Below are 15,168 nucleotides of genomic sequence, written 5' to 3' on the forward strand. Positions count from 1 at the left end.
CCTGGCTATAACTAAAGACATAAACGTTCGATACATCGCTTTGTTTTGTAGCATAAGCATCACCAAAATAAGTTTTTTGGCTTACAAAGGATAGATAAATAGGTATATAATACAATATAATATATGAAACTAATGAAATAGGAAAATCCTATTCTTACTTTCTTTTAAGCTACGAGACCTTTAATTATTAATTACTAGCGACCCCCTTGCGGCTTCGCCCGCTTTTACTACTGGATTATTCATATAATGTATGTTTGCAAAGCACTTAATATAATGTGAAAATTAATTAAACCCTAATGCAACCCGCATTTTCGTAGTTTCAATAAAGATTTTCCAATTGTTTTACACAGCAAGGATTTTTTAGTAGGTACCGTAATTTTAAATCTGTGCTACTAATCTTTTCAAGTACTTATTAAAATATATTTAAATGACTATTTTTAGATAGTTAAATGACTATTTTTAAACGGAAGAAATTATAAACAAAAGCCTACCTACTAATAACTACTACAAAAAATATATCGCGCTGAAATAATACATTCAACTCTAATTATCCAATACGTGCCAACGCATCTAAATCTTCGTTGCTATAAAGGCAGGCGGGTTCTTTTTTTGCTTGTGGTTAATGCTGAAGAGGGTATTCTGTCCCTGATGAAAAGCAAGCACTACGTGGCTGCCTGTGAGGAAAATTAAATAGAATGCATCGGCCGGGAATCAAACACGGGCCGCCCGCGTGGCAGGCGAGCATTCTACCACTGAACCACCGATGCGTGTAAGGCAGGCGGGCGCGGCGGACGCATGGCGAGTGGCGAGCCGTTTCGCAGCAAGGATTTTTTGATATTGTAACAACTTCTAAAGTACTTATTAAAATGAAAAACAGTAAAGACAGTTTTGATCTACATTAAATGGCCAACGTAACTAATATACTTATTTATATGCTGAGAGTAAGGGATAAGTAAAACTTGAGTCGATACTGCTGAAGTGTCAACGACGTGATGTGTCAACAATTATATGCGTTTTTCTCTTAAACTATTCGCAATTTCGAAATTGTGTAAAAAGCAAATTTTATCATCGTTTAACGTAGAAAATTAATAAAGTATTTTAAAGGATAAGGATTAATACCATTATGGAAAAATATCCCTCACAATAAAAAATATATTGAAATTATTATTTTTAGACAAAAATATGATCACTACACGTTATCCTTAAAAGATAAAAATATGCTCTCGCGGACTTTTTTGTAGATCTCATTGAGAGGAACAATACTCCAGTACATTTTTTTCATGTAGTACTTACCATTAAAGCAGCGCATGCGCGAAATTGTCTCAGCGGGCAGGACTTTATTCATATTTTTCGTATTTATGTTAATTTACATAAGAATGTACAAATAATAAACTATATATAAACCTTCTACGAAAAATACTCGAGCTAATGGTGAAAACCGCAATAAAATCCGTTGGGTGGTTTAGAAGAAGAAGAGTTAGAAACAACAGACAGACACGAAAAGCGACTTTGTTTTATAAGATACTAGCGACCCCCTTGCGGCTTCGCCCGCTTTTACTACTGGATTATGCATATAATGTATGTTTGCAAAGCACTTAATATAATGTGAAAATTAATTAAACCCTAATGCAACCCGCATTTTCGTAGTTTCAATAAGGATTTTCCAATTGTTTTACACAGCAAGGATTTTTTAGTAGGTACCGTAATTTTAAATCTGTGCTACTAATCTTTTCAAGTACTTATTAAAATATATTTAAATGACTATTTTTAGATAGTTAAATGACTATTTTTAAACGGAAGAAATTATAAACAAAAGCCTACCTACTAATAACTACTACAAAAAATATATCGCGCTGAAATAATACATTCAACTCTAATTATCCAATACGTGCAAACGCATCTAAATCTTCGTTGCTATAAAGGCAGGCGGGTTTTTTTTTTGCTTGTGGTTAATGCTGAAGAGGGTATTCTGTCCCTGATGAAAAGCAAGCACTACGTGGCTGCCTGTGAGGAAAATTAAATAGAATGCATCGGCCGGGAATCAAACACGGGCCGCCCGCGTTGCAGGCGAGCATTCTACCACTGAACCACCGATGCGTGTAAGGCAGGCGGGCGCGGCGGACGCATGGCGAGTGGCGAGCCGTTTCGCAGCAAGGATTTTTTGATATTGTAACAACTTCTAAAGTACTTATTAAAATGAAAAACAGTAAATACAGTTTTGGTCTACATTAAATGGCCAACGTAACTAATATACTTATTTATATGCTGAGAGTAAGGGATAAGTAAAACTTGAGTCGATACTGCTGAAGTGTCAACGACGTGATGTGTCAACAATTAAATGCGTTTTTCTCTTTAACTATTCGCAATTTCGAAATTGTGTAAAAAGCAAATTTTATCTTCGTTTAACGTAGAAAATTAATAAAGTATTTTAAAGGATAAGGATTAATACCATTATGGAAAAATATCCCTCACAATAAAAAATATATTGAAATTATTATTTTTAGACAGAAATATGATCACTACACGTTATCCTTAAAAGATAAAAATATGCTCTCGCGGACTTTTTTGTAGATCTCATTGAGAGGAACAATACTCCAGTACATTTTTTTCATGTAGTACTTACCATTAAAGCAGCGCATGCGCGAAAGTGTCTCAGCGGGTAGGACTTTATTCATATTTTTCGTATTTATGTTAATTTACATAAGAATGTACAAATAATAAACTATATATAAACCTTCTACGAAAAATACTCGACCTAATGGTGAAAACCGCAATAAAATCCGTTGGGTGGTTTAGAAGAAGAAGAGTTAGAAACAACAGACAGACACGAAAAGCGACTTTGTTTTATAAGATATAGGATAGGAAGGATGCATACTAAAGGGCGTCAGAAAAATATATTTTATATTTTCGTTAACATAGCTATATAATATGTTATTGATATTTACCTTTCATTACATCATACCACTAGGCCATAAAAAAAGCTAAGAAAACAAATAGTACTAGAAAATCAATACAAAATATGTAAAACATTCCCATACCAATATAATTATCGCTAGCTACGATCTCCGAGACGTTCAACCGACACGCGCCCGCGGGCACCGTCGTGATGTAGGAGTACCCGAGGGGCAGCCGCGGCCGCGCGAACAGCCCGGACACCAGCCGCCGGCCGCAGCGCACGTCGCGGGCGCCCGCCACCGCCAGCACGTCTCGGCCTACCACCTGTTATCAATTAATATAAATGAGTGTGTGAAATAAATTCCCACTAGAGAGATAAAATTATTTTCAATTTCATAAGGAAATAGGGCATAGTAGGGAATAGTATGAACGTCTTAAATTCATTGTTCTAAGTTCACTCTGATTAATACCCCGCATGTATCCGGGTAGGCAGAGGTGCCCTAGCGTGAAGACTCTCCACTCCTCACTTTTCGCCGAATTCTGAAGACATTGCGTGTTGAGTTGCGGAACTCAATTCCACGCTTTTGCCCCAACACCAACGAGGAAATAAAAATATCGCACCCATAACCGTTCACAGTCATATCTTGGTACGCGCCATTACTGGCTTCTTCCAATAAAAGCTTAAAGTTATCATATAAATATTAACAAAACATTAATATCACGAAACGAACTTTCCAGTTATACCACTTTAAACACTATTTCCCTTATAAATTCAAATTGAAAATATTCTTGAGACCGTCATGGCAAGAGAGAAAATTGGAAACGGTGTGTCTTAACACCAGGATCCCTCCGCCTAGCCTGTTGTGTGCGGGATAGAGCGTGAAGCTGTTTAAATTTAATTCAAAATATTATTTCTTCAAATAGACTATTATAAGCACATGTGGCTTGTTGAAGACTCGACTTGCGCTCGCGCATAGGTCAAACCGGTCGGCCAGTCGTTTCTTGTAACACACGCGAAGCGCATGTCTTTCGCTTGCTTGTCGCTCGCTTGCTTATATCGCTAACGCCACGTGCTTCATTACTTAACACATAGTACACACATTCTATACTGGTGACCCCTAGTTTGGACAATGTCTGTTGAGAAAACGGTGAAAAGCGCAACCGGACCACGCCCGGCAACCAGTGCTGGGGCACGGTCGATAGAAAATGTCGATGTGTTTCGTGTTGGTGTCAAGGTGCCACCATTTTGGCCAGAGGAGCCAGATATATGGTTTGCTCAAGTAGAAGGACAGTTTGCGATATCTGAAATTACTAGTGATGTGACTAAATTTAATTATGTAATTGGACATCTCGATAATCAACATTCCAGGGAAGTGAAAGATATTATCGTAAATCCACCACCGACGGAAAAATATGAAAAATTAAAGTGCGAATTAATTAAAAGATTGAGTGCTTCGAAAGAAAATAAAATTAAACAATTATTAATGCACGAAGAGCTTGGGGACCGAAAACCTTCCCAGTTTCTGCGACATCTGCAAAGTCTGGCAGGATTAAATGTTCCCGACGATTTCTTAAGAACGATATGGATAAGTCGTCTGCCACATGGTATTCAGACAGTGTTAGCTGGACAAGCCAGCACAGCTTCACTCGAAAACTTGGCGGATTTAGCTGACAGGGTGAATGACCTCGCCTCATCTACTCCAAAGGTAGCCACCGTTAGTGAAATACCAAGATCTATCGTTAGTGACTTGGTGAAACAAGTGGCAGAACTGCGCAAAGAAGTACAGAGACTATCGATGGGTAGAAATAGCCGAAGCCATTCGCGTTCGAGACCGAATCGTACATCCAGACAGCGATCACTCTCAAATTACCGCAAGTTCCCAATTTGCTGGTATCACGATAAATTCGGCAGTAAAGCTACAAAATGCGTGCGACCGTGTGACTACAAGCAGTCGGAAAACTCGAAGGGCAGTCGGTAATGGCGACTGACGATTGCCTTTCATCCTCCACTGGTCGCCTGTTCGTCACGGACCGGACTTCAAAGATGCAGTTTCTGGTTGACACTGGAAGCGACCTGTGCGTTTTTCCAAGATCGGCAGTGCGTGATCGTCGTGCTCGAAGTGACTATAATTTGTGTGCTGCAAACGGTTCCACTATAAATACCTATGGTTTTATTCATTTAAATTTAGATTTTAGTTTACGTAGAATTTTTCCTTGGCGTTTCGTAGTAGCGGACGTCACAAAACCAATTATTGGCGTAGATTTTTTAAAATATTATAATTTAATTGTAGATTGTCGTCATAAAAAATTAATTGATAATTTAACTTCTATTTCTGTTATTGCTACTGTAATTAATTGTAATAATATTTCTTCAGTAAAAGTGGTAACAGGGGAGTCGCAATTTCATAAAATTCTTAATGAGTTTCCACAAATTACACGACCAGCTGGCATACATAAAAACATTACGCACAACACACTTCATCACATACACACGACACCAGGCCCCCCAGTTTGCTCTCCACCTCGCCGCTTAGCACCAGATAAACTGAACATTGCTCGCAAAGAGTTTCAAGCTATGCTGGCTAATGGCACAGCTAGACCATCTAACAGCCCATGGTCCTCTCCACTCCATCTAGCTCAAAAAAAGGACAACGGATGGCGTCCGTGCGGTGATTACCGCAAATTGAATGCCCGTACCGTGCCTGACAGGTATCCAATAAAGCATATTCACGATTTTACGCATAACATATCAGGTTGTACCATATTTTCTACTTTAGATTTAGAAAAAGCTTACAATCAGATACCTGTCAGCCCCGAGGACATTCCGAAGACTGCCATCACGACACCTTTCGGTTTATTTGAATTCCCGTTCATGACATTTGGACTCCGAAACGCGGGGCAGACATTTCAGCGTTTCATCGATGAAGTTACTAGGGGGCTGGATAATGTATACTGTTATCTAGATGACTTCCTAATATTCTCACGCACTGAGGTTGAGCACGAAGAGCACCTACGCCAAGTCTTCACAAGGCTTGAAAAATATGGTATCTTGGTGAACACCTCCAAGTGTGTTTTTGGTGTGAAGGAAGTAAATTTTCTAGGTTATAGCATTACAGCGCAGGGATGTAGACCCCTGGATAAAAAGGTCCAGGCCATTCGCGAGTTTCCAGTTCCATCTAATGTCCGTCAGTTAAGGGCATTCCTGGGTATGCTAAATTTTTATAGAAGATTTCTTCCTCAGGCAGCCCAAATTCAATCTCCATTACATGCACTACTTACAGGGTCAGTAAAAGGATCTCAACCTGTCACGCTTACTGGGGAACACTTAGCAGCGTTTCAAGCTTGTAAAGACGGCCTTTCTGACGCCGCTTTATTAGCACACCCAGACTGCAGTGCAAAACTAGCTGTAGTGACTGATGCTTCTGATAGATCTCTCGGTGCAGTACTGCAGCAGTTCAAGGAAGGTGCATGGCAACCACTCGCCTTTTTCTCCAAGAAGTTAAGCCCATCGCAGGTTAAATATTTGCCATATGACAGGGAACTTCTTGCCATTTATGAGGCAATTAAATATTTTAGGTATATCTTGAAGCTAGGCATTTTGTTGTTTATACTGACCACAAGCCGATCAGTTTTGCGTTCCATGACAGGAAAAATAACTGTTCGCCGAGGCAGTACAGACATTTAGATTTTATATCTCAATTCACGACGGACATCCGCCACATATCTGGCAAGGATAACGTGGTTGCTGATGCCCTGTCGCGAGTTGAGGAACTATCAGAGCCGGTGGACCTCAAGGTCTTAGCTGAATCTCAAGTAGATGATCCTGAGCTTAGCAAACTTATTTGCGGAGAGTCATCACTTCGCCTCAAGCAATTGAGAATTCCTAACTCTCGAGTAGACCTCTTTTGTGATGTGAGTACATCTTCAGCTCGACCTTTTGTCCCTAAGGACTTAAGAAAAAAGTTGTTCGACAGTCTTCATAGTCTAAGTCACCCAGGTGCTAACGCAATGGCTAAGCTAGTCGCCGAGCGATTTATTTGGCCTGGAGTACGTAAAGACTGTCGTGAATGGTCCCGTCAGTGTGCGGCATGTCAACGTGCAAAGGTAAGTCGCCATGTGTCATCTCCCTTAGGCACTTTCGATCTACCTCGCGCGCGATTTGCCTTTATTCACATTGACATCATAGGACCTCTTCCTATCTCACAGGGATATCGCTACTGCTTCACTGCTGTGGATCGTTTTACCCGCTGGCCGGAAGTCACGCCTATGGCGGATATCACGGCTGAAACAGTTGGGAAGGCGTTAATATCCTGGATATCCAGATTTGGATGTCCTATGGATATTGTCACTGATCGCGGGCGACAGTTTGAATCCGCACTTTTCCAATACCTTGGAAAAATTATCGGATTTAAACATCGCAAAACAACCGCGTATCACCCAGCATGCAACGGGCTAGTGGAACGATTTCACAGGCAGTTAAAGGCAGCAATAATGTGCCACGCAGATACGAATTGGGTGGATACATTACCATTGGTATTACTTGGCATACGTAGTGCATTTAAAGATGACCTCCGATCATCATCCGCTGAGCTAGTTTACGGCGAGCCATTGCGTTTACCTGGAGAGTTCTTCCAGGCCGCAGCTCCCCATTCCACGGATTTGTCGGAGTTCACTTCACGTCTTCGCCAATTTGCCTCAAGGCTGCAGCCCTCACCAGCTGCGCGGCATAGCAAAGACAAAATTTTTATCTTTAAGGATCTGTCTTCATGTACTCACATTTTTCTTAGGGATGATTCTTTACGTGGTGCTTTACAACCACCTTACACCGGTCCCTACGAAGTTCTAGAACGTGGTGACAAAACATTTAAAATATTCATAAAAGGTAAAACCGTGACAGTATCAGTAGACCGCATCAAACCAGCCTACATACTGTCCGATCCTTCTCCCAATCCTATTTCCACGCCTACTCCTAAATCCAATCCTGATTTTTCTTCCAATGCTCCCATTCAAGATGGCTTAAAGCGAACTCGCTCAAATAGAATTGTTCGGTTTCCCGATTATTATCGCCCTTGACAGTCTCTGGTGGTGGGTGGTGTGGCTTGTTGAAGACTCGACTTGCGCTCGCGCATAGGTCAAACCGGTCGGCCAGTCGTTTCTTGTAACACACGCGAAGCGCATGTCTTTCGCTTGCTTGTCGCTCGCTTGCTTATATCGCTAACGCCACGTGCTTCATTACTTAACACATAGTACACACATTCTATACACATATACAGGATGTCCCTGGAGTCAACGATAAAACGAAAACAGGTGATAGACCAAGCTGTGACAATTACGTTGAACGTCATCCCGATTATCGTGTATTTAGATTTTTCTCTCTTCAACAAAGAAGTAATCCAGCAAGTGTCGTACCATTTCGGAATTCAATGAAATGCGCCAACTTTTAAAGTTACTTGCAGTGTAGTAGTGTAGTACATTTTTTTTATAGTACAGTCGGTTAAAGTTGGGTGTACTAAATATTTTGAATTTATTTGGCAAAAACACGGCATTTTATTGAAAACCGATGCAGGTATGTTTCAATCTTAAACTGTTATTGACACAAGGGTTACTCATGATTACATTACAGAAAAAAAATGAAAAAAGGGTAATATTTGTAGTCTTAGGACTTGAAAAATCATCTCAGGGTGTCGATATTTTTTTAAATCAATATAATATGAAAAATACATGACACAGATTTTTTTTTATATTTTTTTCATAACTGTCACGACTTGGTCTATTACCTGTTTTCGTTTTATCGTTCACTCCTGGGACAACCTGTATATTTAAACTCTATGACACCGTAAACAATATATATTGTGAAACTGACGCGACAACAAAAATGTTGTGGCTTTTATTCGAAATATTAACTGTTTGTATTAAATAAGCCTTTTCGACAGACATTCCTCAGATTTACGACCATATATAGGTATTTGCTAATGATTACAATGTTGATGCACTGACACCCTAACAATGTGCTTACAAATATTTATTTCAAAGTTATTTCAAAATGATATTTTCAAAACCATGGCTTATATCCCGCATGTAGCAGAGGGATACTAGTTTATTTCACTTCCTCAAGTGGGAATTGAATCCACAACCCATAACCTGTATAAACACGCTTGTACTTCGGGCCACCACTGGCCTCAATTATCAAGCTTATTTATATTTTAAACAATAATAATGTATAGTAGTATATCGTTGTTATATATGCTTAATAAGAAAACCAGAATATAAATATTTACAGACAATAAAAAACTCAATTTTTTCAAATTTAAATCATTAAATTATATAACCTAGGCCCCTAGTGTTATATAGGATAATAAATAAAATATATTTATTTTTTTCAACATTGGTATGTCAAAACACTATTAATTTTTACTGCTACAAACGAGTTTGTTGCTATCTTTGTATAAATAGAAATCTTTATTTTGTTCATAAACGATCTACCACATTGAGAGTCATATTTACTATTTTCACATAATAACACACATGCGAATAATAATAATTAGTGATATTTTCACTTGTAAAATCTAACAAGTTTTTTTTTTTTGTTTTTTAGCATCAGTATTTCAAATAATAAAAACATCTGCTTCACACTGTATCCCGTACACTATAGGGTAGACAGAGAGAACCTAGGAGGGAAAACTCTCCTTTCGCCATTTTCCGCTGGATTCTGCAAGCATTGCTTTTTGAGTGGTTCGATCTGATGTCAAAGGCAGCGAAAAAATGAAAATATAAATTTAAATTATTATATCATTTCCTCGAATGGGAATCGAATCCACAACCAATCCATTAATAATCGAAAATTCGTTAAATGAAAAAAAATACATTTTAAGACGTTTTAAATATGTTTTACTCATCCCAGAACTCTTATTTCTATACTAGTTCCCTTAATAAAAAAAATTATAAAATTATTCATAAAAATCCATGTCGAAATGAGCATTCTCGTTAAGTTTATTAATATCACTTAGGTAAACTTGCGTAGTATATTAAAATCATACTTATTTATCGATCCTCCGTTGACAGTTTCCTTATAAGATGTCTTGTCATCTTAAAAGCCTTTTATTTTTGCCTAATGGCTTTATTCAAATGTAAATGGGCTAGTAAAATCCGAATTTATGTTAAAGACGGCGCCATTTTACCAACATTGGTAATGTAGTATGTAGGAATTTTAATGAAGTTAATATGTGTTTGTCATTCCGTTAGGCCACGTTCACACCTTAAATCTCAAATAAATATGTTGATAAAATAATGATAATAATCTTTCCATTAATTAATTAGTTGATGTTATACATAAATGAATTAATTTAATAGAATTACAGTAAAATTTGTATGAAATATTTAACTGATAAGTAGGTTCTGAATGTACGAAAGGTTAATATAGTATAAATAAATCAAATAGCATTTAAATCGACCGATAACTCAGTGACAAATCATTCCGTAATTAACTATTGAGATATTGGTGACTAAAGAAATAAATATACCATACCGACATAGAAGACGAAGAATACTATCACTCTGGTATTCCGATAGCTTAGAAATTGACATCAATTAATTATCAGTTTTATATATCTATGTATAAATAAATCAAAGGTAATAGTAATTGAAAACTTTACTAATAAGCTATTAATTAGGATTAAATCTATAATGAATCGGCTGTCGTTTGGTCGTTATTTATATCTTATATATATCAATGATTTAATCAATTTGTTGGGAATCGAGTTTTTTATAATTCTAATCTAAATGTGTAAATTACGTTTAAATTAATATGCTTATTTGATACAACACTAGTGAAGTTAGGAAGAATTATTTATTGACCATGAAATAACCGTTAAATGGTTAATATATCTTTTTTTTAACTTCACACTGTATCCCGCACACAGCAGGGTAGGCAGAGGGAAGCTAGTGTTAAGACACTCCGTTCCCCACTTTCTGCCGATTTCTGGAGTCCTGAGTTCCCCCACTCAACAATAAATTCTTCTAGAATTAGGCTAAAATGGTGAACAGAGTGACTTATCATCAGATGCCCTATGCCTACGCCGCTGTGTGCGGGATAAAGCGTGAAATTAAAAAAATCTAACATTGCAAATAATCACGCCACAATTTATTGGATCGATCTAATTTTATGTTGAGTTTAAAATTAATGTGACCAAGTATCGTCAACTTTTTCATGTTTACGCTTAGATGACACCATACTCGTATATAATCGTAAAAATGAGCTGTAAAATTTAATAAAGTCAGCTTCACGCTATATCCCGCTCATGATAGGCAGAGAGAACTAAAAGTCAAGACACTCCGTTCCCTCCTTTCTGCCGAATTCTGGAGGCATTGCGTGTTGAGTGGCAGAACTCAACACCGCGCTTTGCCTCGACAGCAGAGCGAAGAAATGGAAATATAAACGTAAATAAAAATTTCAGTTCTTCGAGTGGAAAATTTAATACTTACATTGTAAGAAACTAACTTGGAATGTAAAAGTTTATATGTGTATATACCTATGAGCATATTAAATACGTCATGATGTAGTCAGGACTTGTATAACTGGTTATAGGTTCATATCCCACCAGGAATATTAACATTAATTATAAAGATGTTTTACCGATCTGGCTGAATAAAGTGCGAAGTTTAGTTATGCGATTCTTCCTGCACATGGAAGGCAAAAGGAACCTGAGAATCTACTGTTAAGACATTTCATTCGCTTTAGAATACTTCTATTCCTCATTTTCCACTGAATTTTCGGAGGCTTAACCTGTTGAATGGCGGATTTCAACGCCGCGCTTTACCTCGTTACCAGAGCAAGTAAATGAAAATATTAAATATTTATTTTCCTGGAGTGGGAGTCGAACCTATCGCGTATACAAGCACACACTTGTGCTCCTGCACCACGAATGTATAACAAATACTACTTAGTAGGTATTAGAGTTAAATAAGGTTTCATAGTTAATTTGTTTAAAAACATTACAAAAGTAAGAAAAAAATATTAATGAATATTATAAATATGTAATGAACATATATGTGATAGATTTATATACCTCTAGAATACCTAGACGAAACTTAAGCCGTATATTTACGATTTTATTCAAATTATAGTAATTATTCGACGTTATATATGAACATAGTAAATAATATAATTAATAATAAATATATAAAATAAATAAAATGATTGCGTTATTAAATAATTATTAAGTAGTAATTGCGTATTTAAGTTATTAAATAATTTTCAATCAAAATGATTATTAAAAATTTATTCGAAGCTTCTTCTACTATTAAAAATAATAATAAACTAGATACAGATTAATAATAAAGGGGGCCAATCGTGATGCAGAGGCACAAAGTGTAACTGTAAACGCGATACGTTGCGGGTTCGATTCCCACTCGAGGAAATGAAATATTTAATATTTTCATTTCTTTACTCTGATTTTAGTTCTCAACACGCAATGCCTCTAGAAATCGGTGAAAAATAGGAAACTTAGTTAGGTTAGTTAGCTTAGTTAGCTAGGTTCCCTCGGCCTAACCTACCTATAAAAAATATGAAGCTTTATATTTAAGGTGTTTAAAATAGCTATACTATTAAAAATAATAATAAATTAGATACTTAATAATAATAATATGACAGGTACTTACAATAATCACAAAAATGATAGATATCGTAGATAGAGGCGTCATCTTCTCTTGTTTCTGTGTTAAACCACGAAGGTAATTTATTTCAGATTAAGAACACATTTCCTTATAGGAATCCCGTTAATGTTGTACGGAAATTTTCATTTTCTTCGTTGATTTGCTATTTTGCTTTTATTTACCGCGAAATTTTAAACAGCTATAAGTGTTCAATGAAAAAGAAAATATTATAAATCAAACAAATAAAGTAGCTTTCAGCTTTTATAATTTTTTACGAACTTTTCGAGTCCTTCAACTTCCATAATATTTATTTACATAAGTAATAAAATATTGTAATTATTTTAATTATATAGATTAAATAATTAATTCCTTTTGCATCTAATAAAATAAATAATAATATAAAATAACAATTCAAAATCATTAACCGATATATCATGTTCTCACGACGTAAGTTAATAATGTCAACGAAGGTCACTTTTAATGAGCACGACGTCATAAAAGCCTTAGGCTGCAAAGCTTACGGCTTTCAATAAATTATAAAAATAATATTTCGATATATTTATATGCAAATAAAATATAATATAAATAAAAGTTTTAATTACGATAATTTATGTAATAAAAACATTCTAAGAAAAAAATACCGTAGTAAAAAAATTAAAAAGCATAAAAGTATAAATATTTTAATGTTAACCTTAATAACTTAGTTCTTTAAATAAAATAATTTATTCTTAAGACATTTTTCGAAATTTTTAAACGATCGCTTGAGATTTCATTAATTTAATTTGGTTTTTTCTTTTAATTTACGGTAATTTAATGATGTTCAATCATTGCTTGTTTGGCGCTCTCCAATTTACTTAAATATATTTAACATTACTTTGAAAACATCATTATTGAGGTTAATATTTAAGAGATTTAGGTAAGAGATTATTTTATTATTTTTCATTCGATTCTTATCGTTTTAATTTTTTTAATGAAAAAATTTTTATATTTTATTTGTTACATTTTCGTTCCTCGTCTCAAAAAAATATAAATATTTCCCTAACATATCCCATTCTACCATACATATCAACAGAATAACATTCTAATATTTAAATGACATCACAATACAAGCCATAGAGCTAAACCAAATAATTTAAACTAAATTATGAATCATAATAGCTGCCAAGTGGATATACTCTTTGATCTCGCGAAATCGAAGCCAGCCTAAACACCTAAATCCCACTGATATCTTTATATAAGCAACTGGGAACATTAAAGGTATTGCATTCGCAACGGATTATAATATTAGCATTAATTTGTCATATTTCAATCTCTTTGAGGTACGTACGGTATGTAATGCAATTAGGAATATTTCAAGACTAGCGGACGCGCGCAGCTTCGCTTGCGTATTTAAGGGTGAATTCTATTAACCCATGAAACATGTGTTTAATGAAATATTTTTAAGAGTCTAAATTTCAAATTTTATAAAAATCGGTGGCGATTTAGAGATTTTTCCATACAAACTTTCAACGCCTTATTTGCACCCTTAGGGGGTGAATTCTAGAAAACCATGAAACATATGTTCAATTAAATGTTTTTAAGAGTCTAAATATCAAATTTTATAAAAATCGGTGGCGATTTAAGAATTTTCCCATACAAACTTTCAACCCCTTATTTGCACCCTTAAGGGGTGCATTCTAGAAAACCATGAAACATGTGTTTAATTATATACGTTTAAGAGTCTGAATTTCAAATATTATAAAAATTGGTGACAATTTAAAAAAAACCTATACAAACTTTCAACCCCTTATTTGCACCCTTAGGAGAAGAATTCTAGAAAACGATGAAACACGTATTCAATTAAATACTTTTAAAAATCTAAATTTCAAATTTTATAAAAATCGGTGAAGATTTAATTTTTTTTCCATACAAACTTTGAACCCCTATTTCACCCCTTTAGGATTAAAATTTTTCAAAATCCCTTCTTAGTGGATGTCCAGAATATGAAAGTAAACATCTGTCCAAATTCCACGTTTCTACCATCAGCGGTTACGGCTGTGCGTGCGTCTTACCTCAGTCAGTGAGGACAAGTCCTTTTATATATATAGATTATAGCAAGTAAGCATCTTATTTAGAATCAGGAAGTTGGTATGTAACGGTTTAATCCGAGGTGTAGTATTTAGTGTAGGTACGAGTATATGGGAAAGGTCGTCGTTGTAGGGGATAAGCGTGTTCGATTCTATTCCAGCGTTGAGTACCGCCACTCAACTCGCAATGCCTCAACAATTCTGTGGAAAGTGGGGAACCTAGTATCTTAACACTAGGTTTCCTCTGCCTATCCACATACAGCGTGAAGTTGAAATAAAATAGAAATATTCTTTTAAAAATTTTAACATATTAAATCTTCAAAGAAACTGACAAATTATAATTAGTATTTTTATACACTTGCAAGAAATAAAAAAAAATGCATTAACCTGTAACACTAACCTACTTACTTAGAAAATATTATCAAATTCTAAATTTTACATTACAAAGAAAACTGCATAAAAACATTAAAAATATAGAACAAGGTAATCACAATAATTTGCGAATATCAAACAAACATCTTGCATTTTTAATAGATACTAAAATTAAGGTATAGCG

At 35.5% G+C, this 15,168-nt stretch overlaps 2 protein-coding genes and 1 non-coding gene across 3 annotated transcripts in view; 1 reads left to right on the top strand and 2 right to left on the bottom strand.

Annotated features, from left to right (window-relative positions):
- Nucleotides 1-15,168, bottom strand: part of LOC146532078 (thrombospondin type-1 domain-containing protein 4-like) — a 72,834-nt gene that overhangs the window by 6,109 nt on the left and 51,557 nt on the right. The window contains exon 8 of the mRNA XM_085197044.1: nt 3,039-3,219. Coding sequence (XP_085053170.1) covers nt 3,039-3,219 — 181 coding nt within the window. The remainder of the gene's footprint in view (nt 1-3,038; nt 3,220-15,168) is intronic.
- Nucleotides 2,027-2,097, bottom strand: TRNAC-GCA (transfer RNA cysteine (anticodon GCA)). Its single transcript has one exon. It is a non-coding gene; the product is annotated as a tRNA-Cys (tRNA).
- On the top strand, nt 3,837-6,378 carry LOC146532080 (uncharacterized). Its single transcript, XM_085197045.1, has one exon. It carries the CDS (start codon nt 4,026-4,028, stop codon nt 4,872-4,874), a length of 849 nt encoding a protein of 282 aa, XP_085053171.1. The 5' UTR covers nt 3,837-4,025; the 3' UTR covers nt 4,875-6,378.

This window comes from Heliconius melpomene, chromosome 14, assembly GCF_056956725.1.
Source record: "Heliconius melpomene rosina isolate 202511_hmr_F chromosome 14, ASM5695672v1, whole genome shotgun sequence".
Lineage (NCBI taxonomy): Eukaryota > Metazoa > Arthropoda > Insecta > Lepidoptera > Nymphalidae > Heliconius > Heliconius melpomene.

Coding starts and splice junctions, on each gene's coding strand:
- LOC146532080 (XM_085197045.1), top strand. CDS start 4,026: ATGTCTGTTGAGAAAACGGTGAAAAGCGCAACCGGACCACGCCCGGCA.